This window comes from Carcharhinus amblyrhynchos, chromosome 12 (assembly GCF_965287045.1).
Source record: "Carcharhinus amblyrhynchos chromosome 12, sCarAmb.v2.hapA, whole genome shotgun sequence".
NCBI classification, from domain to species: domain Eukaryota; kingdom Metazoa; phylum Chordata; class Chondrichthyes; order Carcharhiniformes; family Carcharhinidae; genus Carcharhinus; species Carcharhinus amblyrhynchos.
In genome coordinates, this window is record NC_137335.1 from 87,890,672 (window position 1) to 87,917,975 (window position 27,304).

At 46.7% G+C, this 27,304-nt stretch overlaps 1 protein-coding gene across 1 annotated transcript in view; it reads right to left on the reverse strand.

Moving 5' to 3' along the window:
• Positions 1–618: 618 nt before the first annotated feature.
• adcy3a (adenylate cyclase 3a) overlaps positions 619–27,304 on the reverse strand; it is a 66,897-nt gene continuing 40,211 nt past the window's right edge. Inside the window, 8 exon segments of the mRNA XM_080199686.1 lie at positions 619–2,789; positions 4,917–5,041; positions 5,969–6,098; positions 6,833–6,952; positions 12,167–12,313; positions 12,446–12,604; positions 12,857–12,938; positions 21,900–22,156. Of these exon segments, the coding sequence (XP_080055812.1) occupies positions 2,607–2,789; positions 4,917–5,041; positions 5,969–6,098; positions 6,833–6,952; positions 12,167–12,313; positions 12,446–12,604; positions 12,857–12,938; positions 21,900–22,156 (1,203 nt within the window). The 3' untranslated portion in view covers positions 619–2,606.

The following is a 27,304-nucleotide window of genomic DNA, read 5'->3' on the forward strand; positions in this document are numbered from 1 at the left end:
CATTATGATCCTGTCTGACCTGCAATTTAATGTCCAAATTGAGGACAGTTGATTTTGTCTGTAGATGTTGTGTTTACTCTTACCCATTACTGTTAAAACTTGGACAAGCACAGGCATTACATTTACAGGCATTACATTTACAGGCACTACAAAGTACAGGGCCTAGGCTGGAATATGGTTGTTTATTATCTTGGATTTGGTCAGGCAGTGCCGGTGAACATAATGGCGACGGGGCTATAATGGTGATGAGGCTGTAATGATGTGCCAGTACTTGGGGTGGGGCTATAATGGTGGTGGGCCTGTAATGGTGAAGATGAGGTTGTAATGGTGATAAAGCAGTAATGAGGATGGGGCTGTAATGTCGATGGGATAGTAATGAAGGCAGTGGTTTGAAATTAGACTAGTAATCCAGAAACCAGGGTAATGTTCTGGGGACCTGGGTTTAAAACCCGCCATGGCAAATGGCGAAATTTGAATTTAATAGAAATCTCGAATTAAGAATCTACTGATGACCATGAAACCATTGTTGATTGCTGTAAAAACCCACCTGGTTCACTAATGCCCTTTAGGGAAGGAAATCTGCCGTCCTTACTTGGTCTGGTCTACACGTGACTAAAACAATATGGTTGATTTTTAATTACTCAGTAAAGAACTCAGTTCAAAGGGCAATTAGGAATGGGCAATGAATGCTGGTCCAACCAGCGCCACTCATGTCCCATGAATTAAAACAAGGGGATGGGGATGTAATGGGGCTAGGGTTGTAATATTGATGGACCTGTAATTGCAATGGGTCAATTATGGGAATGTAGTGGGAATGGGGCAGGGCTGTAATATTGGGACCCAGTTTCAATTTCAGCCTTGAGTGATTCTGTGTCTGTATAGGTTTCCTCTGGGTGCTCTGTTTCTCCCTACAGGCCAAAGATGTGCAGGATAGGGGGATTGGCCATACTAAATTATTCCTTAATGTTCCAAGATGTGGGGTTACAGGGATGGTGTTGGGGGTGGGGTGGGATGGGGTGAGGTTGTGGGGGGGGAATGTTCTTTTGGAGAGACTGTGCAGACTTGATGGCCAACTGGCTTCCTTCTGTATTGTATTCTGTGGATTCTATCTTCCAGTCAGAGTGTGGAATAGTAACTTTGTTAGTGAAGCTGACCAGTGCATCAATACTATGACTCAGAGACAGCAAAAATTCCAGATAAAACAGTTGAAGGAAATGTTGCTTTGAACATTCAACAGGAGATGGTTCCTATTGTACAAGAATTTCCAGTACATCTATTCCAGGAGCGGATGAGGGACACTGATTCACAGATACTTCACCCAATCCTGAGTCCACAAGTCAAGCTCCAGTGAAACAAGGCTCCCAGTGTCTACAGGGTCACAGGTTGTAGAGCTCCTGAAAGACTGATCGATGGTGGGGCATGAGTTTCATTATGTGTCTGTCCTTAGCAGAGAATGAAATTAAGAGGGAGGAAGTGTTCTGGAGTGTTACAGTCGAGCATCTTCCTATTTGAATATAATTACTAACGTCGTTAATGGTTATGAGCTTGCACTAGTGCCGTCGTCAATGGTACGGGCTTTCTCGGGTCTAGTTTTCCCATGAGGGAATGGTGTAACTTGCTGCCTCTGTTCTGAGTCCGTGCTGTACTGTATTCTGATATTTTTATAAGATTAAAAGTCACAATGTGTTCAACTTACTTTGTTCTGGCTAAATTACCACAACTATAATGGGGATGGAGCTGTAATGGTGATACGAGTGGACTAGCAATGGGTCTGTAATAGCTTAGGGACTGTAATGGAAATGGGGTAATAATTGTGATGGGGTTGTAATGAGGATTGGATTGTAATGATCTTGTGTTGGGTCTTCTATTTGGAAGCAGATGGTCTGTATCTCGCAAAGATAAAGGTGCTCTAATTGGTGACGCCTCCACATCAACACCGACCGTGAATGGTACAGACCTGACAGTTGGTAATAAAGACACGGAGGACACAATTTAACCTTTGGTCCTGTGCTAACATAAAAGTCACTTATTTACGCATATATAAATAAATAAACCAAAAACAGTAGAAGAGGGAGTCACACAGACTGGAACAGCAATAGGTGCAAACACCTTGAACAACTGCAGCCAAACAACATACACAACAGGATGTTAAATTCACTTGGACAGTTTCCAAAGAATGCAGTGCCACAGGCTAACACATCATAACATTAGCAGCCAATGTGAAAGAAGGAACAAAGCAAAACAAAATAGGTGGATGTAACCTGGCATTGTCCTCCCACAGTTAGTGTCGGCTGCAGCTCACAGGCATTTCTGACGGGGCCTGGGCTGAGGTTTTACCTACTTCAGTTGCTCTGTAGCCAGGTTCAAAGTAAGGTTTGAATGTCTCCCGAGCACTCAGAGATCATTCTGGAACTTTGCCTTTTGCAGCAAAGACAGAAATCAGCCAGATTCATCACCAGGCCAGCCAACTCCCATCTCATTCTGCCACTCATACTGAGGCTGCCCTTTGTTTCACTACCTGTCCCCTTTCCAGCTGCTTTTGGCTCCTCCCTCAGCCTTGCCGTGGCACTGAATGGAGCCCTGGGACAGTGATGGAATGGAAGTCCTCATGCATTCTCCACCACCTGATGGGGCAGTGTCACTGCTGAGCTGTTGATGAAGGAACCCTGTTTCTCTCGACCTTTCATGAAGTAGGTGATGAGTTCACCTTTGCCTTTGACGTAGACAGGTCCCCGGCGCACAAAGCGAAATCCATAATCCTTCAGCACCAGGTACATCTCCTCAACCATCTGTAAACAGGAAGAGAAAATGGTGTGAAGGAGAAAGGAATCACCGCCTGTCAGTCTCCATTTAAAAAATAAAGTGGATGAATTAATCACAAATAAATGCAAACAGCTTTGATATAATACCGTGCTGCAGTTAACATGGAGCTGGCTGCCCCATTCAGTCACATTGACTGCGCATGACATCCGTGTGTGTGTGTGTGTGTGTGTGTGTGTGTGAGTGAGAGCGGCAGCGCTGCTCTGTCCTGAGTTCGAGATATGGAGGCAGGGTGACCAGGGATGGGAACTGAGCATCCAGAGGTATTCTGTTTTTAGGAAGGACAGACAAAAGGCAGTGGTGTTGCACTGCTGGTTAAAGAGGAAATTAGCACCATACTGAGGAAGGATATTAGTTCCACAATGTGGAATCTCTATGGGTAGAGATAAGAAACCCCAGCGGCAAAAAAACGTTGGTAGGGGTTGTCATGGGTGACTTTAATCTGCATATATATTGGGCAATCAGCTCCAAAACCATAAAGGAAGAATTCCTGAAGTTTATACGGGATGGTTTCTTGGACAATATGTTGAGGAATAGAATATAAGAGCTGGAGTCTAATGTTGCAGTTGTACAGAACGTTGGTTAGGCCACATTTAGAGTACTGCGTCCAGTTTTGGTCACCTTACTACTGGAAGGACGTGGAGACTCTGGAGAGAGTGCAGAGGAGGTTTACCAGGATGCTGCCTGGTATGGAAGGACTGGGTTATGAGGAAAGATTGAGCAAACTGGGGCTGTTTTCCCTTGAAAGACGGCGACTTGGGGGGGGATCTAATAGAGGTATATAAGATTATGAAGGGCATAGATAGAGTAAACAGAGGTAAGCTATTTCCTATGTTAGAGACACATGGTACAAGGGGCCACAGGCTTAAGGTGAGGGGGGAGAGGTATAACACAGATATTAGAGGGAGGTTTTTCACACAGAGAGTAGTGGGGGTATGGAATGCTCTGCCAAGTAAGGTGGTGGAGGCAGGTACGCTGGAGTTGTTTAAGAGTAACTTAGACAGGCACATGAGTGGGTTGGAGATGGAGGGATATAGGAGATTGTTTTAAATAAGGTTCATTAGCATTGGGACGTCCCTGGTAATGTATAAGGATGTGGAATGATAATAATGTTTTTCTCTTTTAATTCACAGGTTTTAAGTCTGTCCGCCTTGTTGTCCAACGAGGGGCATACACGCGATGGGTCGTACTTGGGCTGCTCTTGAATGTTCGAGTGTAGCCTGGTACTTCATGTCATTAGTGTGTGCTTAAACTGGACCAGATGCTGGGCGACACGACAGCTCAGTGTCTATCACTGATTGCTGTGCAGACACATGGATTTGGGCCGGTGTCTGTGGGAGTTTGCGCATTCTCCCCGTGCTTGCGTGGGTTTTCTCCGGGTGCTCTGGTTTCCTCCCACACCCCAAAGATGTGCTGTTAGGCTGATTGGAGGTAATAAATTGTCCCTAAATTAGTTTCCCTCAATGTGGAATGCTATAAGCATAGATAAGGGTCATGGGTGGAGGGGGGACTGGTAATGTTAAAATGGTGGCATGGGCTCATTGGGCCGAAGGGCCTGTTTCCCAGGCTGTTTTTGTTCTTTGATTCATCTAGAGAGCAGGCAGTTCTAGACTGGGTGTTGTGTAATGAGAAAGAAATCATTGCCAATCTGGTTGTGCGAGATCCCATGATAGAATTTTTCATCAGGATGTAGAGTGATGTAGTTGATTCTGAGACTCGGATTCTGAATCTTAATAAAGGAAACTAGGATGATATGAGGTGTGAGTTGGCGATGACAGATTAGGAAACATTACTTAAAGGAGTGATGGGGGATAGACAATGGTGAACATTTAACGAGTTCCCAAGACTTGAGGCTCAGGCTGATATTGAGAAGCACCTCGGGCAGGACAGCATCAGAAACTCACCATTTCATACACACAACTTTCATTCACAAAGATCCATCTCCTGACATTACCACCTCGCAACTTTACTGATTTTACTTTCATTGGTACTTCACACTCCCTCACTGTCTTCTCTCTTCCATTCCGAATCTTATCCCTTCAGCCGGCCCTGAACTCTGATCGTTGACCCTATACCCAGTGTTTGGCCTCCATTACCTGGATATTTCCCATTTGACCCGTTGATTCCATCCTGCTGGCCACGTTTACTGTATTTCCCCAGATATCATAATGTGGTTTGCGTGCACCAATCACTCCAGCCAGAACAGCTCCTTTGTTCATTCCTGGAATAACAGCAAAAGACTGAAAACAATCCACACTCAATGCTCCATTCGTTAGGATATAACACATGGCGAATGTTAGCAGTAGATGTGTATTAGGTACATATTGTAATGGTAGTCAAGCTGAGATTACTTTAATATGAGACATATTGAGGTTACATAAATCTAGCAAACAGTGAGGTTACATTTATCTGTGCCTTTCTTGAATCATTTTAAGCATCATCCCTTAACATTCACTGGTGTAACCATCATTGAATCCTCCACTGTCAACATCCTTGGGGTTACCATTGACCAGAAACTCAACTGGGCTCACCACATAAACACAGTGGCTACAAGAGCAGATCAGAGGCTGGGAATACTGTGGCGAGTAACTCACCTCCTGACTCCCCAAGACCTATCCACCATCTACAAGGCACAAATCAGGAGTGTGATGGAATACTCCCTACTTGCCTGGATGGGTACAGCTCCAACAACACCCAAGAAGCTTGACACCATCCAGGACAAAGCAGCGTGCTTGATTGGCACCACATCTACAAACATCCACTCCCTCCACCACCGACACTCAGTAGCAGTCGTGTGTACTGTCTACAAGATGCACTGCAGCAATTCACCAAAGATCCCTAGACAGCACCTTCCAAACTCATGACCACTTCCATCTAGAAGGACAAGGGCAGCAAATACATGGTAACACCACCACCTGCCAGTTCCCCTCCAAGTCACCCACAATCCTGATTTATAAAACCATTCCTTCAGTGTCACTGGGACAAAATTGTGGAATTCCCTCCCTAACAGCACTATGGGTGTACCTACACCACATGGACTGCAGCGAGTTCAAGGCAGCAGCTCATCACCACCCAGAAGGACAACTAGCTACGGGCAGTAAATGCTGATGCCCACACCCCGTAACAAACACATTTGAAAAATACTCACCAATTCGTAGCATGAAGTTATTGAACGACTGATAATTGATGTTCATTAAGGTGATTTTCATCGTCAAAGCAAAGTCAGCCAAGTCTGCGAGATGCTGCCAATGCTCCTTTGCTGCAACTTGCTGATCCTTCTGGAAAATAATTAAATTACACCCTAGTTGGTATCTCCATCTGGGGATCACACATACATGTACTCTTGTGGGAGGTTTTACACATGCATGCGTACACATACAAATATATATGAGGGAAGCCAGTGGTGCATTGGTATTGTCAGTGGACTAGTAATCCAGACAGCCAGCATAAAGCTCTGGGGACCTGGGTTCGAATCCTGCCATGGCAGATGGTGAAATTTGAATTCAATACAAATCTGGAATGCAAAGTCTACTGATGACAGCATTAATCTCTAAGGTAGGGACATGTTCAGCACAACTTTAGGAACTTTCAAGCAGTTATTGGATAGGCACATGGAGCACACCAGAATGATAGGGAGTGGGATAGCTTGATCTTGGGATTGGACATAGCTCGGCACAACATTGAGGGCCGAAGGGCCTGTACTGTGCTGTAGTTTTTCTATGTTTTTCTATGACGACCATGAAACCATTGTCAATTGTCAGAAAAACCCAGCTGGCTCACTAATGTCCTTTAGGGAAGGAAATCTGCCATCCTTACCTAGTCTGGCCTACATGTGACTCCAGAGCCACAGCAATGTAGTTGATTCTCAGCCATCTGCTGAAATGACTGAGCAAACTACTCTGTTCAAGAGCAACTCGGAATTCCAGCCCAGCCAGAGATTCCCACATCCACATCCACATCTGATCATACGAATAAAAACTCTCTCTCACATACAATGTTCAGTCAGGCTTACCTTGACATTGCTATTATAGCTGCTGGGATTGGTGTCTGGTATTAAACCTGATGCTGCCATGTAGGTGCTACCGATGGTCTTAATTTTGGTGATGTTTCGGAACTGTGGTTCATCCAGTAACTGAGGAAAGAAACAAAATGAGAAGTTGGGATTGAGGCTAAACTTTAAGGCTTTCTAATCGGAGATACACTGATTTGTGTCCCAGGATGAGACAAGCAGAGACTGTTTGGAACTTGACTGTCTGTGGTGGGTAAGTTGTTGGAAGGTATTCTGAAAGACAGGATCTGCAGGCATTTAGAGACACAAGGACTGATTAGGGACAGTCAGCAAGGCTTTGGGAGTGAGAAATCATGTCTTACAAATTTGATTGAGTTTTCTGAAGGGGTAACCAAGAAGGTAGATGAGGGCGGTGCAATTGATGTTGTCTACATGGACTTTAGCAAGGCCTTTGACAAGGTACTGCATGGTATGTTGTTGCATAAGATTAAATCTTACGGGATCCAGGGTGAGGTATCTAAATGGATACAAAATTGACTTCTTAACAGAAGCCAGAGGGTGGTTGTAGAGAGTTGTTTTTCAAACTGGAGGCCTGTGACCAGTGGTGTGCCTCAGGGATCAGTGCTGGGCCCACTGTTATTTGTCATTTATATTAATGATTTGGATGAGAATATAGGAGGCATGGTTAGTAAGATCTGTCATGGAACTGAGCCACGACAGATCAGCTATGATCTTATTGAATGGCGGGGCAGGCTCGAAGGGCTAGATGGCCTACTCCTGCTCCTATTTCTTATGTTCTTATTTGCAGATGACACCAAGATTGGTGGCATAGTGGACAGTGAAGAAAGTTATCTCCAATTGCAACAGGATCTTGATCAATCGGGCCATTGGGCTGACGAATGGCAGATGGAGTTTAATTTAGATAAATGCGAGGTGATGCATTTTGGTCGATTGAACCAGGGCAGGACTTACTCAGTTAATGGTAGGGCGTTGGGGAGAGTTACAGAACAAAGAGATCTCGGGGTGCAGGTTCATAGCTCCTTGAAAGTGGAGTCACAGGTGGACAGAGTGGTGAAGAAGGCATTCAACATGCTTGGTTTCATCGGTCAGAACATTGAATACAGGAGTTGGGACGTCTTGTTGAAGTTGTACAAGACATTGGTAAGGCCACACTTGGAATACTGTGTACAGTTCTGGTCACCCTATTATAGAAAGGATATTATCAAACTAGAAAGAGTGCAGAAAAGATTTACTAGGATGCTATCGGGACTTGATTGTTTGAGTTATAAGGAGAGGCTGGATAGACTGGGACTTTTTTCTCTGGAGCGTAGGAGGCTGAGGGGTGATCTTATAGAGGTCTATAAAATAAAGAGGGGCACAGATCAGCTAGATAGTCAATATCTTTTCCCAAAGGTAGGGGAGTCTAAAACTAGAGGGAATAGGTTTAAGGTGAGAGCGGAGAGATACAAAAGTGCCCAGAGGGGAAATTTTTCACACAGAGGGTGGTGAGTGTCTGGAACAAGCTGCCAGAGGTAATAGTTAAGGCGGATATAATTTTGTCTTTTAAAAAGCATTTAGACAGTTACATGGGTATGATGGGTATAGAGGGATATGGGCCAAATGCAGGTAATTGGGACTAGCTTGTTGGTAAAAACTGGGCAGCATGGACAAGTTGGGGCGAAGGGCCTATTTCCATGCTGTAAATCTCGATGACTTGAGGAACCATTAAGGATGTGAGGCCATATTTCATAGAACATAGAACATAGAACATTACAGCGCAGAACAGGCCCTTCAGCCCACGATGTTGCGCCGACCAGTTTTTTAAAAAAAAAACACTGACCCACGAATCTAAACCAATCCCTTTCCGTCCATAAACTTATCCATAGATCTCTTAAACGCCCCCAAACTAGGCGCATTTACAACCGCAGCAAAATTAGAATTTTAAAATTGAGGTGTTCCTGCAGCAGGAGGCAGTGTAGTTGGATTGGGAGCCAGTGCTGCTGGAACAGGAGCCAGGGTATTGCAGTCTGCAAGCAGAGCGACTGATGAACAACATAGAACATTACAGCGCAGAACAGGCCCTTTGGCCCACAATGTTGTGCCAACCAGTTAAAACAAACAATGACCCACTAACCTAAACCAATCCCTTTTCGTCCATAAACCTATCCACGGATCTCTTAAACGCCCCCAAACTAGGTGCATTTACAACCGCAGCAGGCAGGGCATTCCAATCCCTCACCACCCTCTGGGTAAAGAACCTACCTCTGACATCCGTCCTATAACTACCCCCCCTTAATTTAAAGCCATGCCCCCTCGTGCTAGCTTTCTCCATCCGAGGAAAAAGGCTATCACTGTCCACCCTATCTAAACCTCTAATCATCTTATATGTTTCAATAAGATCCCCTCTTAGCCGCCTTCTTTCTAGCGAAAACAACTCCAAATCCCTCAGTCTCTCCTCATAGGACCTCCCCTCCATACCAGGCAACATCCTGGTAAACCTCCTCTGCACCCTCCCCAAAGCCTCCACATCCTTCCTGTAATGTGGGGACCAGAACTGCACACAGTACTCCAAGTGCGGCCGCACCAGAGTTGTGTACAGTTGCAACATGACGCTGCGGCTCCTAAATTCAATCCCCCTACCAATAAACGCCAAGACACCATATGCCTTCTTAACAACCTTATCTACTTGATTCCCAACTTTCAGGGATCTATGTACACATACACCTAGATCCCTCTGTTCATCCACACTATTCAAAGTCCTCCCGTTAGCCCTATACTCAACACATGTGTTATTCCTACCAAAGTGAATCACCTCACGCTTTTCCGCATTAAACTCCATCCGCCACCTCTCGGCCCAGCTCTGCAACCTGTCTAAGTCTCCCTGCAAACTATGACACCCTTCCTCACAATCTACCACACCTCCGACTTTGGTGTCATCAGCAAATTTACTAATCCACCCAACTATACCCTCATCCAGATCATTAATAAAAATTACAAACAGCAGTGGCCCCAAAACAGATCCCTGAGGCACACCACTCGTAACCGAACTCCAAGACGAATATTTACCATCAACCACCACCCTCTGTCTCCTATCTGCTAGCCAATTCCTGATCCAATTTCCTAGACTACCCTCAATCCCATTCATCTGCATTTTCTGCAGAAGCCTACCATGGTGAACCTTATCAAACGCCTTACTAAAATCCATATATACCACGTCAACTGCCTTACCCCCATCCACCTCTTTGGTCACTTTCTCAAAAAACTCAATAAGGTTAGTAAGGCACGACCTACCCGCTACAAAACCATGCTGACTATCTCCAATCAATTCATTACTCTCCAAATAACTATAAATCCTATCCCTAATAATTTTTTCTAAAACCTTGCCCACAACAGAAGTGAGACTCACCGGTCTATAATTCCCGGGGAAGTCTCTGTTCCCCTTCTTAAACAATGGGACAACATTCGCTATCCTCCAATCTTCCGGTACTATACCAGAGGCCAACGACGACCTGAAGATCAGAGCCAGAGGCTCTGCAATCACCTTTCTTGCCTCCCAGAGAATCCTAGGGTAAATCCCATCCGGCCCAGGGGACTTATCTATTTTCAAACCCTCAAGAATATCCAGCACATCCTCCTTATCAACTGCAATACTGTCTATTTTACACCCCTGCAACCCAGTGTCCTCCTCAGCTATATTCATGTCCCCCTGCGTGAACACCGAAGAGAAATATTGGTTCAATGCCTCACCAATCTCTTCCGGTTCCACACACAATTTCCCTCTGCTGTCTGTAACTGGCCCTAATCTTGCCCTAACCAACCTTCTGTTCTTGACATACCTATAGAACGCCTTAGGATTCTCCTTAATCCTATCAGCCAAAGTCTTCTCATGTCCTCTTTTAGCCCTTCTTAACTCACTCTTCAACTCCCTCCTAGCCAATCTAAAGCTTTCTAGTGCACTACCCGAGCCCTCAAGCCTCATCCGAGCATAAGCCTCCTTTTTCTTTTTAACCAACGAATCAACTTTTTTAGCGCACCACGGTTCCCTAGCTCTACCAAATCCTCCTTGCCTGACAGGGACATACCTATCACAGACTCGCAGTAGCTGCTCCTTGAAAAAACTCCACATTTCAGACATTCCCAGTCCCTGTAATCTCCTAGTCCAACCTATGCTTCCTAATTCTCTCCTGATCGCCTCATAATTACCCTTCCCCCAGCTAAAACTACTGACCCGAGGTTCATGCCTATCCCTTTCCATCACTAAGGTGAACGTAACCGAATTGAGTATAGTTTGGGTACAGGCTACAGAGTTTTGATGTGCTGAGGTTGTGGGGGCTGGAAGATTAGAACATCAGATGCATCGGAATTCTCCATACACAAGGTAACAAAGGTACAGATGAGGGATTCACCAGCCAATGAACTAAGGCAGGGTAGTGACGAGTGATGTTGAAGAGAGAAAAGTCCATCTTCTTGTGATGGCGAGGATTTGGGTCGGGGATCAGCTCAAGGTCAGTTAGAATATTGAAGGTGCAAACAGTGTGGGTCAGCCTTACACAGAGTCTGGGGAATCAGTGGGTAAGGAACAGAGTTGAACTAAAGACTATAACAATATCATATCCCGGAATTCCAAGCTTGTTATCCTTTCCTTAGCCCCAGGTACACATTTGCACACTTTTAAGAAAAGATGGGTGGCACGGTAGCACAGTGTTTAGCACTGCTGCTTCACAGCTCCAGGGACCTGGGTTCGATTCCCGGCTCGGGTCACTGTCTGTGTGGAGTTTGCACATTCTCCTCGTGTCTGCCTGGGTTTCCTCTGGGTGCTCCGGTTTCCTCCCACAGTCCAAAGATGTGTGGGTTAGGTTGATTGGCCATGATAAAATTGCCCCTTAGTGTCCTGAAATGTGTAGGTGAGAGGGATTCTTGGTTAAAATATATGTCGGGATATGGGGGTAGGGCCTGGTTGGGATTGTGGTCAGTACAGACTCGATGGGCTGAATGGCCTTTTTCTCTACTGTAGGGTTCTATGATTCTTTTCTCTCAGCTATGCCATCAACCCCAATGTCCAAATTGTCAAATCTCTTCCCTCTGGAGATGTATCAACATTCTCTGTATCAATGTATTTGGGAGCTCACTCTGCCACTCGCTTGCTATTTGGTTAATAAACTGTCCCTGGCTGGGGATCTTTCCTCTTCTTTCACTGGCTCCCAGCTCCCTTACTGTCTGACATCTAAAAGGGTTGCATGATTGCTTTAAGAGTGAGTCACACTCTTTCCTTTTTATTTAAATCCACAGCCTCTCACACATTGTGCTTTGGATTACAAATCAGGAACCTTTACTTACAGCATCAAAATCTGAGATTATTTCATTGAGGAATCGCAGACATTCAATGCCTCCGTTGTTAATGCTCTCCTCAGTGTAAAAGTCTGAGAAATTGGGGATCGATGCAAACATAACCCCAATCTCATCGTATGACTGACTGTACAGTTCCTGCAGGTAGAAAAACATTGGAGAAAATATAGTTAGTAACAGCTGCCAGAATGAGGGTAGAGACTGAGAGAGCAGGATGAGAGAAGAGGGAGACGGAGAGAGCATGGGGAATAATTGGTTCACGTCAGTCACCTCATCTCGCTTCTTGGAGCCGAGGAAGTGTCGAGCCACGTGCTCTGGTAACATGTTGGTGACAAGAGCCTCATTCCATCGTCGCATTTCATAAACTCTCTCCTTCTGTTCGTGAACATCCATCTTCCACAGAAACTGAGTCCGTGCCAATTTCTCCACCTGGCAGAGAGGGAGACTGGGTAATAAAACTAAGAATAAACTACAAGCAATAATATTCCATGCTGCTGCTCCTTCGTATGTCACCATGTGGAATATTGTACACTGCATCCCAGTGCATCATCATCAATCAATGACGGTGTTTCTCTGGAGTTCGCCTGACCCTGGGCCCCCTCCCCAGGTGTCCTGAGCCCTCGCTGCAGGCCCAGGTCCCAAACCCGGCACCCCTCACACACCCCCGCAAGCTGCACTTACGTGTCGAGTGAAATAGTAAAAACTCATCATCATGACAAAGATCATGGTGACCATTGAAAAGCGAGACGGCAGAATGAGGGACCTGTGGAAACAAACAGGAGAGGAAGTTAATCATCAACTGATACATCGCTGAGTGTCAGCGTCAAACAGGGTCACCAGTCAAACAAGGTCAAGGGTCAGCTGGGTTCAGAGTCAATCAGGTCAAGAGTCCGTCATGCTCAAGAGTTGGTCGGGGTCAAGGTCAGGGTCGAGGTCAGGGTGGGGGTTGAGGTCAGGGTCGGGGTTGAGGTCAGGGTCGGGGTTGAGGTCAGGGTCGGGGTTGGGGTCAGGGTTGGGGTTGGGGTCAGGGTCGGGGTCAGTGTCTGATTAAACAGTGACCCCTCATTCTAGATTCTGCCACGAGAGGAGTTTATTTTTTGCTGGGACGTTGCTGCCAATGTCTGCACTGATTCCCCCACACGAGGTGCCCCTGTGCCTCTCCATCCTACACGACTATCCTACTCTATCTCGCTTCTGCTGCGATATTCCTGACCCTGCTTTTCCACATGCTCAGCCTTGGGAACATCCCTTGATCCCGATATTCATGATCGTATCCATGCAGCTGTAACCCACACGTGTTATTGCCCTTCCCTTGTGATATGATCATTACCCGCGTCCAGTTGCCCTGAGGAACTAATGGGCCTTTTGGAAGAGTTGTCAGCTCGCTGCTTCCAGCTGGGTGGTTTATTGGGCAAGACCCGATAACAGGTCAAACCTCTCACTCTGGAATTGAAGGCAGGGAGACATGGTCAAGAAGGAATTAGATTTCACTCTCGGGGCAAGAGGACACGGGGAGACGGCAGAACCCAGATACTGAATTTGATGATCAGCCATGATCATAATGATTGGTGGAAAGGTTCAAAGGGCTGAATGGCCTCCTGCTCCCATTTTCTATCCCAGGATTCTTCACAGGGATATTATCTGAGTCAGAGAAGGAAATGCGAGAACAAGTGGCCAAAATAGCTGGTCAGGAGTGGTGAGTTTTTAGGCTTTCTAAAATGCGAGGGAGGGAGTGAGGTTTATGGAGGGAATTCCAGAGCTTGGAGCTGAACAAGCTCCGAGCTTGTCTCAGCTATGAGGAGAGATTGGGTAAACTGGGGTTGTTCTCCCTGGAAAGACGGAGGTTGAAGGGAGACCTAATAGAGGTGAATAAAATTGAGAGTATGGGTAGGGTGAACAGTGGAAAGCTTTTTCCCAGGTCGGAGGTGACAAACACAAGGGGTCACAGGCTCAAGATGAGAGGGGTGAGGTTTAACTCAGATATCAGAGGGACGTATTTTACACAGAGGGTGGTGGGGGCCTGGAATGCACTGCCAAGCAGGGTGGTGGAGGCGGACACGCTGGAGTTGTTTAAGACTTATCTGGATAGTCACATGAGCAGACTGGGAATGGAGGGATACAAATGAATGGTCTAGTTGGACCAATGAGCGGCACAGACTTGGAGGGCCGAAGGGCCTGTTTCCTGTGCTGTATAAGAACATAAGAAATAGGAGCAGGAGTAGGCCATCTAGCCCTTCGAGCCTGCCCCGCCATTCAATAAGATCACGGCTGATCTGTCGTGTCTCAGTTCCACATTCCCGCCCTCTCCCCATAACCCTTAATCCCCTCGCTTATCAAAAACCCATCAACCCGCGTCTTAAAAATATTTAGCGAGGCAGCCTCCACCACTTCAACGGGCAGAGAATTCCAGAGATTCACCACCCTTTGAGTGAAGAAGTTCCTCCTCAACTCCGTTCTAAACCGCCCCCCTTTTATCTTGAGGCTGTGCCCCCTAGTCCTACTGTCCTTTCTGAGCGGGAAGAGTCTCTCCACCTCTATCCTATCCATCCCATTCAACATCTTATACGTCTCAATGAGATCTCCCCTCATTCTTCTAAACCCTAACGAGTACAAGCCTAGTTTATTCAGCCTGTCCTCATAGTTCAACCCCCTCAACTCCGGTATCAGCCTAGTAAACCTCCTCTGCACTCCCTCCAAGGCCAAAATATCCTTGCATAAGTACGGCGACCAAAACTGCACACAGTACTCCAGCTGTGGCCTCACCAATGCCCTATACAGCTGCAGCAAGACCTCTCTACTTTTATATTCAATCCCCCTCGCTATGAAGGCCAGCATCCTATTCGCCTTCCTGACCACCTGCTACACCTGTAGGTTGGGTTTTTGCGACTCATGCACAAGGACCCCGAGGTCCCTCTGCACCGTCGCCTGCTGCAGTTTTTCGCCACGTAAGTAATAATCCTTCCTACCGTTATTCCTATCAAAGTGGACAACCTCCCATTTGCCAACATTAAATTCCATTTGCCATTTCCTGGCCCATTCGCCCAGCCTATCTAGATCCTTCTGCAGACTCTCCACACCCTCCGCACAATTTGCCGTTCCACCAATCTTGGTGTCATCAGCAAATTTCGACACCCTACACTCGGTTCCCTCCTCCAGATCATCTATATAAATGGTAAATAGCTGAGGCCCCAGCACCGACCCCTGGGGCACTCCACTAGTCACCAACCGCCAATCCGAATAGCACCCGTTGACCCCCACTGTCTGCCTCCTATTTGACAACCAATCCCCTATCCACGCTAACACCCTACCCCCAACTCCATGCCCCCTGACCTTCTGCAATAACCTCTTGTGAGGCACCTTGTCAAACGCCTTCTGAAAATCAAGAAAGACCACATCCACCGGCTCTCCTCTATCCACCGCCCTAGACACATCCTCATAGAACTCCAATAAATTTGTCAGACACGACTTCCCCTTAACGAAACCGTGCTGCGTCTGCTCTATCAAGCAATTCTCCTCAAGATGCCTCGCTATTTCCCCCTTGATCACGGATTCTAACATTTTACCTACAACAGACGTTAAACTAACCGGCCTATAATTCCCTGCCTTATTGTTCTTTGTTCTTTGTATTTGTTCTTTGAACAGTTGGAAGCACGGCCACCAATGGCAAAGAGATTAAAATCAAGAATGCTTTGAGAGGCAGCATTGGAAACGCACAGAGATCTGGGAGAGTTGTAGGGCTGGAAGGGGTTAAAGATATCAGCAGAAGCCCAGGACATGATCAATTCTCAAAATAATGAGGAGGATTTAAAATCAAGCTTCTGCTGGGCTGGGACTCAGTGTCAGTCAGCAAGCACGGGGGTAACAGGAGAATGGGACTTGGTGCAAATTCAAATAGGAGTTTATAAGGACAGCATTAGTCATAGAGTCAGAGAGGATTACATCATGGAACCAGGCCCTTAAGCCCAGCTTGTCCATGCCACTCAGTTTTTACCATTAAGCTAATCCCAATTGCCTGCATTTGGCCCTTATCCCTCTATACCCACTGTACCCATCTAACTATCAAAATGCTTTTTAAAAGACAAAATTGTACCCACCTCTACTACTATCTCTGGCAGCTTGTTCCAGACACTCACCACCCTCTGTGTGAAAAAACTGCCTCTCTGGACACTTCTGTACCTCTCCCCTCTCACCTTAAACCTATTCCCTCTAGTTTTAGACTCCCCTACCTTTGGGAAAAGATATTGACTATCTAGCTGATCTGTGCCTCTCATTATTTTATAGACCTCTATAAGATCACCCCTCAGCCTCCTACACTCCAGAGAAAAAAGTCCCAGTCTATCCAGCCTCTCCTTATAACTCAAACCATCAAGTCCCAGTAACATCCTAGTAAATCTTTTCTGCACTCTTTCTAGTTTAATAATATCCTTTCTATAATAGGGTGACCAGAACTGTACACAGTATTCCAAGTGTGGCCTTACCAATGTCTTATACAACTTCAACAAGACGTCCCAACTCCTGTATTCAATGTTCTGGCCGATGAAACCAAGCATGCTGAATGCCTTCTTCACCACTCTGTCCACCTGTGACTCCACTTTCAAGGAGCTATGAACCTGTATCCCGAGATCTCTTTGTTCTGTAACTCTCCCCAGTACCCTACCATTAACTGAGTAAGTCCTGCCCTGGTTCAATCGACCAAAATGCATCACCTCACATTTATCTAAATTAAACTCCATCTGCCATTCGTCAGCCCACTGGCCCAATTGATCAAGATCCCGTTGCAATTGGAGATAACTTTCTTCACTGTCCACTATGCCAATCTTGGTGTCATCTGTAAAATTACTGTCTATGCCCCATAAATTTTCATCCAAATCATTAATATAAATGACAAAAACAGTGGGCCCAGCACTGATCCCTGAGGCACACCGCTGGTCACAGGCCTCCAGTTTGAAAAACAACTCTCTCCAACCCACCCTCTGGCTTCTGTTGTCAAGTCAATTTTGTATCCATTTAGATACCTCACGTTGGATCCCGTGAGATTTAATCTTATGCAACGACCTACCATGCGGTACCTTGTCAAAGGCCTTGTTAAAGTCCATGTAAACAACATCAGCTGCACTGCCCTCATCTACCTTCTTGGTTACCCCTTCAAAAAACTCAATCAAATTTGTAAGACATGATTTTCCACTCACAAAGCCATGCTGACTGTCCCTAATCAGTCCTTGTGTCTCTAAATGCCTATAAATCCTGTCTCTCAAAATATTTTCCAACAATTTACCCACCACAGATGTGAGGCTCACTGGCCTGTGGTTCCCAGGCTTTTCCCTGCAGCTCTTTTTAAACAAAGGAACAACATTTGCCACCCTCCATAAGAACATAAGAAATAGGAGCAGGAGTAGGCCATTCCACCCCTCGAGCCTGCCCCGCCATTCAATAAGATCATGGCTGATCTGAAGTGGATCAGTTCCACTTTCCCGCTTTCTCCCCATAACCCATAATTCCCTTGTCTGTCAAAAACCTATCTACCCGCGTCTTAAATATATTTAGCGAGGTAGCTTCCACCACTTCAACAGGCAGAGAATTCCAGAGATTCACCACCCTTTGAGTGAAGAAGTTCCTCCTCAACTCCGTTCTAAACTGCCCCCCACTTATCTTGAGGCTGTGCCCTCTAGTCCTGCTGTCCCTTCTGAGCAGGAAGAATCTCTCCACCTCTACCCTATCCATCCCCTTCATCATCTTATACGTCTCTATAAGATCCCCCCTCATCCTTCTAAACTCCAATGAGTACAGACCCAGTCTATTTAGTCTCTCTTCATAGTCCAACCCCCTCATCTCCGGTATCAGCCTAGTGAACCTCCTCTGCACTCCTTCCAAGGCCAAAATATCCTCGCACAAGTGCGGCGACCAAAACTGCACACAGTACTCCAGCTGCGGCCTCACCAGTGCCCTGTACAGTTGCAGCAAGACCTCCCTGCTTTTATATTCTACCCCCCTCGCTATAAAGGCCAACACTCCATTCGCCTTCTTGACCACCTGCTGCACCTGCAGACTGGGTTTTTGCGACTCATGCACAAGGACCCCCAGGTCCCTCTGCACCGTAGCATGCTGCAGCTTTTCGCCCTTTAAATAGTAATCCCTCCTACTATTATTCCTGCCAAAGTGGATAACCTCACACTTGCTAACATTGTACTCCATCTGCCAGGTCCTCGCCCACTCGCTCAGCCTATCCAGATCCCTCTGCAGACTTTCCACACCCTCCGCACAATTTGCTTTTCCACTCATCTTTGTGTCATCAGCAAATATCGTCACCCTACACTCAGCCCCCTCCTCCAGATCATCTATATAAATGGTAAATAGCTGAGGCCCCAGCACCGATCCCTGCGGCACTCCACTAGTCACCAACCGTCAATCAGAATAGCACCCATTGATACCAACTCTCTGCCTCCTATTAGACAACCAATCCTCTATCCACGCTAACACCTTTCCCCCAACTCCATGCCCCCTAACCCTCTGCAACAACCTTTTGTGCAGCACCTTATCAAACGCCTTCTGAAAATTGAGAAACACCACATCCACCGGTTCCCCTCTATCCACCGCACTAGTCACATCCTCATAGAATTCCAATAAATTCGTCAGACACGACTTCCCCTTAACGAATCCGTGCTGCGTCCGCTCTATCAAACAATTCTTCTCTAGGTGCCTCGCTATTTCTTCTTTGGTGACGGATTCAAGCATTTTTCCCACAACAGACGTTAAACTAACCAGCCTATAATTCCCTGCCTTTTGCCTGCTACCCTTTTCAAACAGCGGTGTAACATTAGCCATTTTCCAATCTTCCGGCACTTCCCCGGAATCCAGCGAGGTTTGTAAAATAATCGCTAAGGCATCTACTATCACCTCTGCTATTTCCTTCAGAACCCTGGGATGCATTCCATCCGGTCCTGGGGACTTGTCCACCGTCAGTCCCGCTGGTCGATCAGGCACTACCTCCCTAGTGACTCCAATCTTCAGGCAGTAATAAATTGTCCCTAAATTAGTTTCCCTCAATGTGGATGGCCATAAAACATTAGATAAGGGTCATGGGTGGAGGGGGGGACTGGTGTTAAGATGGCGGCGCGGGCTCGTTGGGCCAAAGGGCCTGTTTCCCGGGCTGATTTTGTTCTTTGTATCTCACCTGTGGCTGTCAATGATCCAAATATCTCGGCTAGGGGATGCGCAATTTCCACCCTAACCTCCAACAATGTCCTGGGATACATTGTCCCAGGGGATTTATCGTTAATGTATACACTCCTCAAGAAATCACTATTTATTTCCCCAAGTTCCCTAACATCTATGCTTTTCTGAACAGTAAATACTGATGAGAAATATTCATTTCAGATCTCACCCATCTCTTGTGGATCTGCACATAGGTGACTTGTTGATTCTTAAGAGGCCCTGCTCTCTCCCTAGTTACTTTTTGCCCTTTATGTATTTGTAGAAGCTATTTGGATTCTCCTTTGCCTTATCTGTCAAAACAATCTCATGTCCCCTTTTTGCCCTCCTGATTTCTCTCTTAACCCTCGATACCTCCTACACCCCCTATACTCTTGGAGATTCACTTGATCCCAGCTGCCTGTGCACATCATGTGCCTCTTTCTTCTCTTGACCAGGGCCTCAATATCCCGAGTCATCCAGGGTTCCTGACTTCTGCCAGCCTTGCCCTTCACTCTGTAAGGAATGTGTTTACCCTGAACCCTGGTTCACACAGTTTTGAAAGCCTCCCACTTACCAGACATCCCTTTGCCTTCCCACAGACCCCCCCAATTCACTTTTGAAAGTTCCTGCCTGGTACCATCAAATTTAGCCTTGCCCCAATTTAGAATTTTAACTTTTGGGACAGACCTATCATTCTCCACAGATATCTTAAAACTAATGGAATCATGGCCCAAGTCCCAAAGTGATCCCTCACTAACACTTCTCTCACCTGCCCTTCCTTATTTCCCAACAGGAGGTCAAGTTTTGCCCCCTCTCCAGTCCGGCCATCCACATACCGAATGAGAAATTCCTCCTGATTTCTCTCCATCCGACCCTCTAATACTATGGCTGTCCCAGTCAATGTTGGGAAAGTTAAAATCTCCGAGTATTACCACCCTATTTTACTTGGAGCTATCTGTAATCTCCTTATATGTCATATACACACAAAGCAAGTGTGGAATAAAGAACAAAGAACAAAGAACAAAATCAGCTCGGGAAACAGGCCCTTCGGCCCAACGAGCCCGCGCTGCCATCTCAACACCACCAGTCCCCCCCTCCACCCACGACTCCTGTCTAATGTTTTATGGCCATCCAGATTGAGGGAAACTGATTTAGGGACAATTTATTCCTGCCAATCAGTCTAACAGCACATCTTTGGGGTGTGGGAGGAAACTGGAGCACCCGGAGAAAACCCACGCAAGCACGGGGAGAATGCGCAAACTCCCACAGACACCGGCCCAAATCCATGTGTCTGCACAGCAATCAGCAATAGGAAAGTAGAAAGAAACTTAAGCAAGGAGTAAGAAGGGCTAAAAGGGGTCATGAAAAAGCATTGGCCAGCAGGATCAAGGGAAATCCCAGGGCTTTTTATGCATATATAAAGAGCAAGAGGGTAGCGAGAGAAAGGATTGGCCCACTCAAAGACAAGGGATGGAATCTGTGCGTGGAGCCAGAGGAAATGGGTGAGGTATTAAATAAGTACTTTGTGTCAGTATTCACCAAAAGAGAAGAACTTGGTGAATGATGAGTTTGGGAAAGGATGTGTCAATAGTTTGAGTCATGTTGAGATTAAAAAGGAGGTATTGGGGTTCTTGAGAAACATTAAGGTAGACAAGTCCCCAGGGCCTGCTGGGATATACCCCAGAATACTGAGAGAGGCAAGGGAGGAAATTGCTGGGGCCTTGAGAGAAATCTTTGTATCTTCACTGGCAACAGAGGAGGTCATGATGTGGAGATGCCAGCGTTGGACTGGGGTAAACACAGTAAGAACTCTGACAACACCAGGTTTAAGTCCAACCGATTTGGGGGTCCCAGAGGATTGGAGAATAGCCAATGTTGTTCCTTTGTTTAAGAAGGGTAGCAAGAATAATCCAGGTAATTACAGGCAATGAGCCTTACATCAGTGGTAGGGAAATTATTGGAGAGGATTCTTTGAGACAGGATTTATTCCCACTTGGAAATAAGTGGACTTATTAGTGAGAGGCAACATGGTTTTGTGAAGGGGAGGTTGTGGCTCATGAATTTGATCAAGTTTTTTGAGGAAGTGACAAAGATGATTGATGAGGGTGGGGCAGTGGATGTTGTCTACATGGACTTCAGTAAGGCCTTTGACAAGGTCCGTCATGGCAGACTGGTGCAGAAGGTGCAGTCGATTGGGATCAGAGGCGAGCTGGCAAGGTGGATACAAAACTGGCTTGGGTTATGGGGATAGGGCCTGGGTGGGATTGTTGTTGGTGCAGACTCAATGGGCCAAATGGCCTCCCTCTGCACTCTAGGATTCTATGATTGATGTCCTGTGTCCCTCCCTCGACTTTGTAAACACTCTGTTCCTCTGAGATCTCGCTGAGTTGCAGCATTTTCCCAAACCTTTAATTTTTTTGACCACTGAAAGTGCAAAACTGCAAAGCTGGCCAGTTCTTCAGAACCTCACAAACTGGACGCTGCTGGAATGATTCTAACCTCAGCACCCTATTGGTCGCAGTGATCCACTTACTGAAATTCCTTAAAGCGATCTCGATCGTATTGGTCGTAGACTTCTCTCCAGCCCAGGGTACTGACCAATCCGCAGGCAGTACTGATCAGGAGCATCAGGCAAATCTTCACCATGTGACTGACCTGAACCAGCATTGTGGTCGCAATCAGCGCCAATATCGCAATGTAGCTGTAATATTTTGGTTGCTTCAGGCAGCCCTGGGGGGTGTGAGTAACATTTCCATTGGCTGTTGCTTGGTAACTGTGCAGACAGCTCATCTTGGGGAGAAATTCAATGATTCAATCCATCAGATCCGGAAAAAACACCAAAACACTCAAATTATAATCCCCAGAATAACCCTCACCAAAAACAACACCGTAACCCCCGAACCTCCCGTGAACCCCCACCGTAACCCCCTGTGACCCCCCGCCATAACCCCCCGCCGTGACCCCCCCACCGTAACCTCCCACCGTAACCCCCCGTGACCCCCCCACCGTAACCCCCCGCCGTAACCCCCCGTGACCCCCCACCATAACCCCCCCATGACTCCCCCACCGTAACCCCCCGTGACCCCCCCACCGTAACCCCCCGTGACCCCCCACCATAACCCCCCCATGACTCCCCCACCGTAACCCCCCATGACTCCCCCATCGTAACCCCCCGTGAGCCCCCCACCGTAACCCCCCGTGAGCCCCCCACCGTAACCCCCCATGACCCCCCACCATAACCCCCCCCATGACTCCCCCACTGTAACCCCCTATGATCCCACCCACCATAACCCCCTGCCGTAACCTCCTGTGACCCCCCATCTTAACCTCAACCGTAAGCCCCACTGTAACCCCACCATAACCCTCGTGACCCTGACCATCAGAGAAACTGACACGGATACTCAGACTGATGCAAGTGCACACACACACACACACACACACACACACACAGACACTTACACACAGACACTTACACTGGGTGGGGCAGATTTTGGATTGAAAGGGGAGTCGAGTGTTATGAGGAACAGGCAAAAAAGGATACAAAACTGGCTCGGTCAAAGAAGACAGAGGGTAGCAGTGGGAGGGTGTGTTTCTGAATGGAGGGCTGTGACAAGTGGTGATCCTCAGGGATCAGTGCTGGGACCTTTGCTGTTTGTAATATATATAAATGATTTGGAGGAAAATGTAACTGGATTGATTAGTAAGTTTGTGGACGACACAAAGATTGGTGGATTTGCGGATAGCGATGAGGAACATCAGGGGGAAAGATACAGCAGGATATAGATCAGTTGGAGACTTGGGCAGAGAGATGGCAGATGGAGTTTAATCCGGACAAATGTGAGGTAATGCATTTTGGAAGGTCTAATACAGATAGGAAATATACAGTAAATGGCAGAACCCTTAAGAGCATTGATAGGCAGAGGGATCTGGGTGTACAGGTACACAGGTCACTGAAAGTGGCAATGCAGGTGGAGAAGGGAGTCAAGAAGGCATACGGCATGCTTGCCTTCATTGGCCGGGGCACTGAGTTTAAAAATTGGCAAGTCATGTTGCAGCTTTATAGAATCTTAGTTACGCCACACTTGGAATATTGTGTTCAATTCTGGTCGCCACGCTACCAGAAGGATGTGGAGGATTTGGAGAGGGCACAGAAAAGATTTACCAGGATGTTGCCTGGTATGGAGGGCATTAGCTATGAGGAGAGGTTGGAGAAACTTGGTTTGTTCTCACTGGAACAACGGAGGTTGAGGGGAGACCTGATAGAAATCTACAAGATTATGAGAGGCATGGATAGAGTGGATAGTCAGAAGCTTTTTCCCAGAGTGGAAGAGTCAATTACTCAGGGGCACAGGTTTAAGGTGCGAGGGGCAAGGTTTAAAGGAGATGTACAAGGCAAGTTTTTTACACAGAGAGTAGTGGGTGCCTGGAACTCGTTGCCGGGGGAGGGAGTGGAAGCAGATACGGTAGTGAGTTTTAAGAGGTGTCTGGACAAATCTATGAATAGGATGGGAATAGAGGGATGTGGTCCCCAGAAAGGATAGGGGGTTTTAGTTAAGTCAGGCAGCATAGTCAGTGCAGGTTTGGAGGGCCAAAGGGTCTGTTCCTGTGCTGGAATTTTCTTTGTTCTTTGAAAGTGGAATTGAGAGCACGATCAAGTCAGCCCTGATCTTAGTGACTGGCAGGGCAGGTTTGAGGGGCTGAATGGTCTACTCCTGTTCCTATTTCTTATGTTAGAACATAGAACATAATCAGATCAGTACTGTGCTGTTCTAAGGATACGCAGCATGGCTTTGTCAAGGGGAAGTCTTGCCTTACGAATCTGGTAGAATTCTTTGAGGAGGTGACAAAAACGGTCGACGAAGGACTAGCCGTTGCTGTCGTCTATTTGGATTTCAGTAAGGCATTTGACAAAGTCCCTCATGGTAGGTTGGTACAGAAGATTAAAGCTCATGGGATATGTGGCCAGGTATCTAGATGGGTAGAGAACTGGCTTGCAAAGAGGAGTCAGAGAGTAGTTGTGGAGGGGTCCTTTTCTAGCTGGAGGTCTGTCACTAGTGGTGTGCCGCAGGGCTCAGTACTGGGACCTCTTCTCTTTGTAGTGTATATAAATGATCTGGAAGAGGGAGTAAGTGGTGTGATCAGCAAATTTGCTGATGACACCAAGATGGCTGGATTGGCAGGCAGTGAGGAGCAGTGTCTGGCAATACAACGGGATATTGATAGGCTGGTATATTGGGCAGATACACGGCAAATGGAGTTTAATCCGGATAAATGTGAGGTGATGCATTTTGGCCTGAATAATGTAGGGGGGAGTTATATGATAAAGGGTAAGCCCGTAAGGAGTATAGAATCGCAGCAAGACCTGGGGGTGCAAGTGCACAAGTCTTTGAAGGTGGCAGTGCAAGTGGAGAGTGTGGTGAAGAAAGCCTATGGTATGTTAGTCTTTATAGGAAGGGGTATAGAATATAAGAGCTGGAGTCTAATGTTGCAGTTGTACAGAACGTTGGTTAGGCCGCATTTAGAGTACTGCGTCCAGTTCTGATCGCCTTACTACCGGAAGGACGTGGAGACTCTGGAGAGAGTGCAGAGGAGGTTTACCAGGATGTTGCCTGGTATGGAAGGACTGGGGTATGAGGAAAGATTGAAGAAATTGGGGCTCTTTTCCCTTGAAAGATGCCGACTGAGGGGGCATCTAATAGAGGTATATAAGATTATGAAGGGTATAGATAGAGTAAACAGAGGTAAGCTATTTCCTATGATAGAGACATGTAGGACAAGGGGCCATGGACTTAAGGTGAGGGGGGAGAGGTACAACACAGATATTAGAGGGAGGTTTTTCACACAGAGGGTAGTGGGGGTATGGAATGCTCTGCCAAGTAAGGTGGTGGAGGCAAACACGCCAGAGTCATTTAAGAGTAACTTAGACAGGAGATGGGTGGATATAGGAGAACCTTTTAAATAAGGGTCATTAGCATTGGGGCGTCCCTGGTAATGTAAATGGGTATAGTATGATAATAATGTTTTTTCTCTTTTCATTCACAGGTTTTAAGTCGGTCCACCTCGTGTCCAACGAGGGGCATACACGCGATGGGTCGTACTGGGGCTGCTCTTGGTTGTTCGAGATTGGCCGAGTGCTTCATGTCGTTAGTGTGTGCCTAAACTGGACCAGATACTGGGCAAGACGACAGCTCAGTGACTATCGCTGATTGCTGTGCAGACACATGGATTTGGGCCGGTGTCTGTGGGAGTTTGCACACTCTCCCCGTGCTTGCGTGGGTTTTCTCCGGGTGCTCCGGTTTCCTCCCACACCCCAAAGATGTGCTGTTAGGCTGATTAGCAGGAATAAATTGTCCCTAAATCAGTTTCCCTCAATCTGGATGGCCATAAAACATTGGATAGGGGTCGAGGGTGGAGGGGGGGACTGGTGGTGTTGAGATGGGGGCGCGGGCTCGTTGGGCCAAAGGGCCTGTTTCCCGGGCTGATTTTGTTCTTTGTTCAGTACAGGCCCCTCTGCCCTCAATATCGTGCTGAGCTATATCCAAACCCAAGATCAAGCTATCCCACTGTTATTATGAAATAGACAGACGGACACAGACAAACATATGTGACATGACATATAAACACACAGACATGCCCTTTACACTGAATCTACTATCTAAAGATCTATTTCAGAGATAAGGCATTGCTAATAGTCCCGAGGCTCTCCTGTGTTTCTCCGTGACGCCAGCCCTGTGTCAGCTTCAATATCCTAATGAGAAGGCAATCATGTGGATAATATGGCACTCACTCCAAACAAACCACTCATTAACTTGCTAAAAACAGATGATTAGGTCCCCGTGTTACACATTAACCAAATGTGTCGCTGCACTTACAGTTCAAAGGTCACTCCAGTTTGTGGCCATAGATATCAACCATTAACCAATCACCGCACAGCTTCTTGTTGAACTCAAAATATTTTCCTTGTAAAATATTACAAAGCGCTCACCAATCAGGCCCTTCAGACATACAGAGCTGAGTACAGACTCCCAGCCCATTATCCCAGCAACGGTAACAGAGAGAAATCAACCAGGGTTCCTGCTCCCAATCACTGCCCAATGATCCCTGCTGGACATGTGTCAAATCAACTCTGTGTATTTATATATGTGTGTGTGTGTGTGTGTGTGTCTGTGTGTGTGTGTGTGTGTGTGTGTGTGTCTCTGTGTGTGTGTGTGTGTGTGTGTGTGTCTCTGTGTCTGTGTGTGTGTGTGTGTCTCTGTGTCTGTGTGTGTGTGTGTGTATGTGTGTCAGTGTGTGTGTGTCTCTGTGTCTGTGTGTGTGTGTGTCTCTGTGTCTGTGTGTGTGTGTGTGTCTCTGTGTCTGTGTGTGTGTGTGTGTGTGTCTCTGTGTCTGTGTGTGTGTGTGTGTCTCTGTGTCTGTGTGTGTGTGTGTGTATGTGTGTCAGTGTGTGTGTGTGTGTATATGTGTGTGTGTGTCAGTGTATGTGTGTGTCAGTGTGTGTGTGTGTGTGTTAGTGTGTGTGCATGTGCATGTCTGTGTGTGCGTGTCTGTGTGTGTCTGTGGTTTATTCCCACTTGGAAATAAGTGGACGTATTAGTGAGAGGCAACATGGTTTTGTGAAGGGGAGGTCGTGTCTCACAAACTTGATCAAGTTTTTTGAGGAAGTGATGAAGATGATTGATGAGGGTGGGGCAGTGGATGTTGTCTACATGGACTTCAGTAAGGTCTTTGACAAGGTCCCTCATGGCAGACTGGTGCAGAAGGTGAAGTCACACGGGATCAGAGGTGAGCTGGCAAGATGGATACAAAACTGGCTCGGTCAAAGAAGACAGAGGGTAGCAGTGGAAGGATGTGTTTCTGAATGGAGGGCTGTGACAAGTGGTGTTCCTCAGGGATCAGTGCTGGGACCTTTGCTGTTTGTAATATATATAAATGATTTGG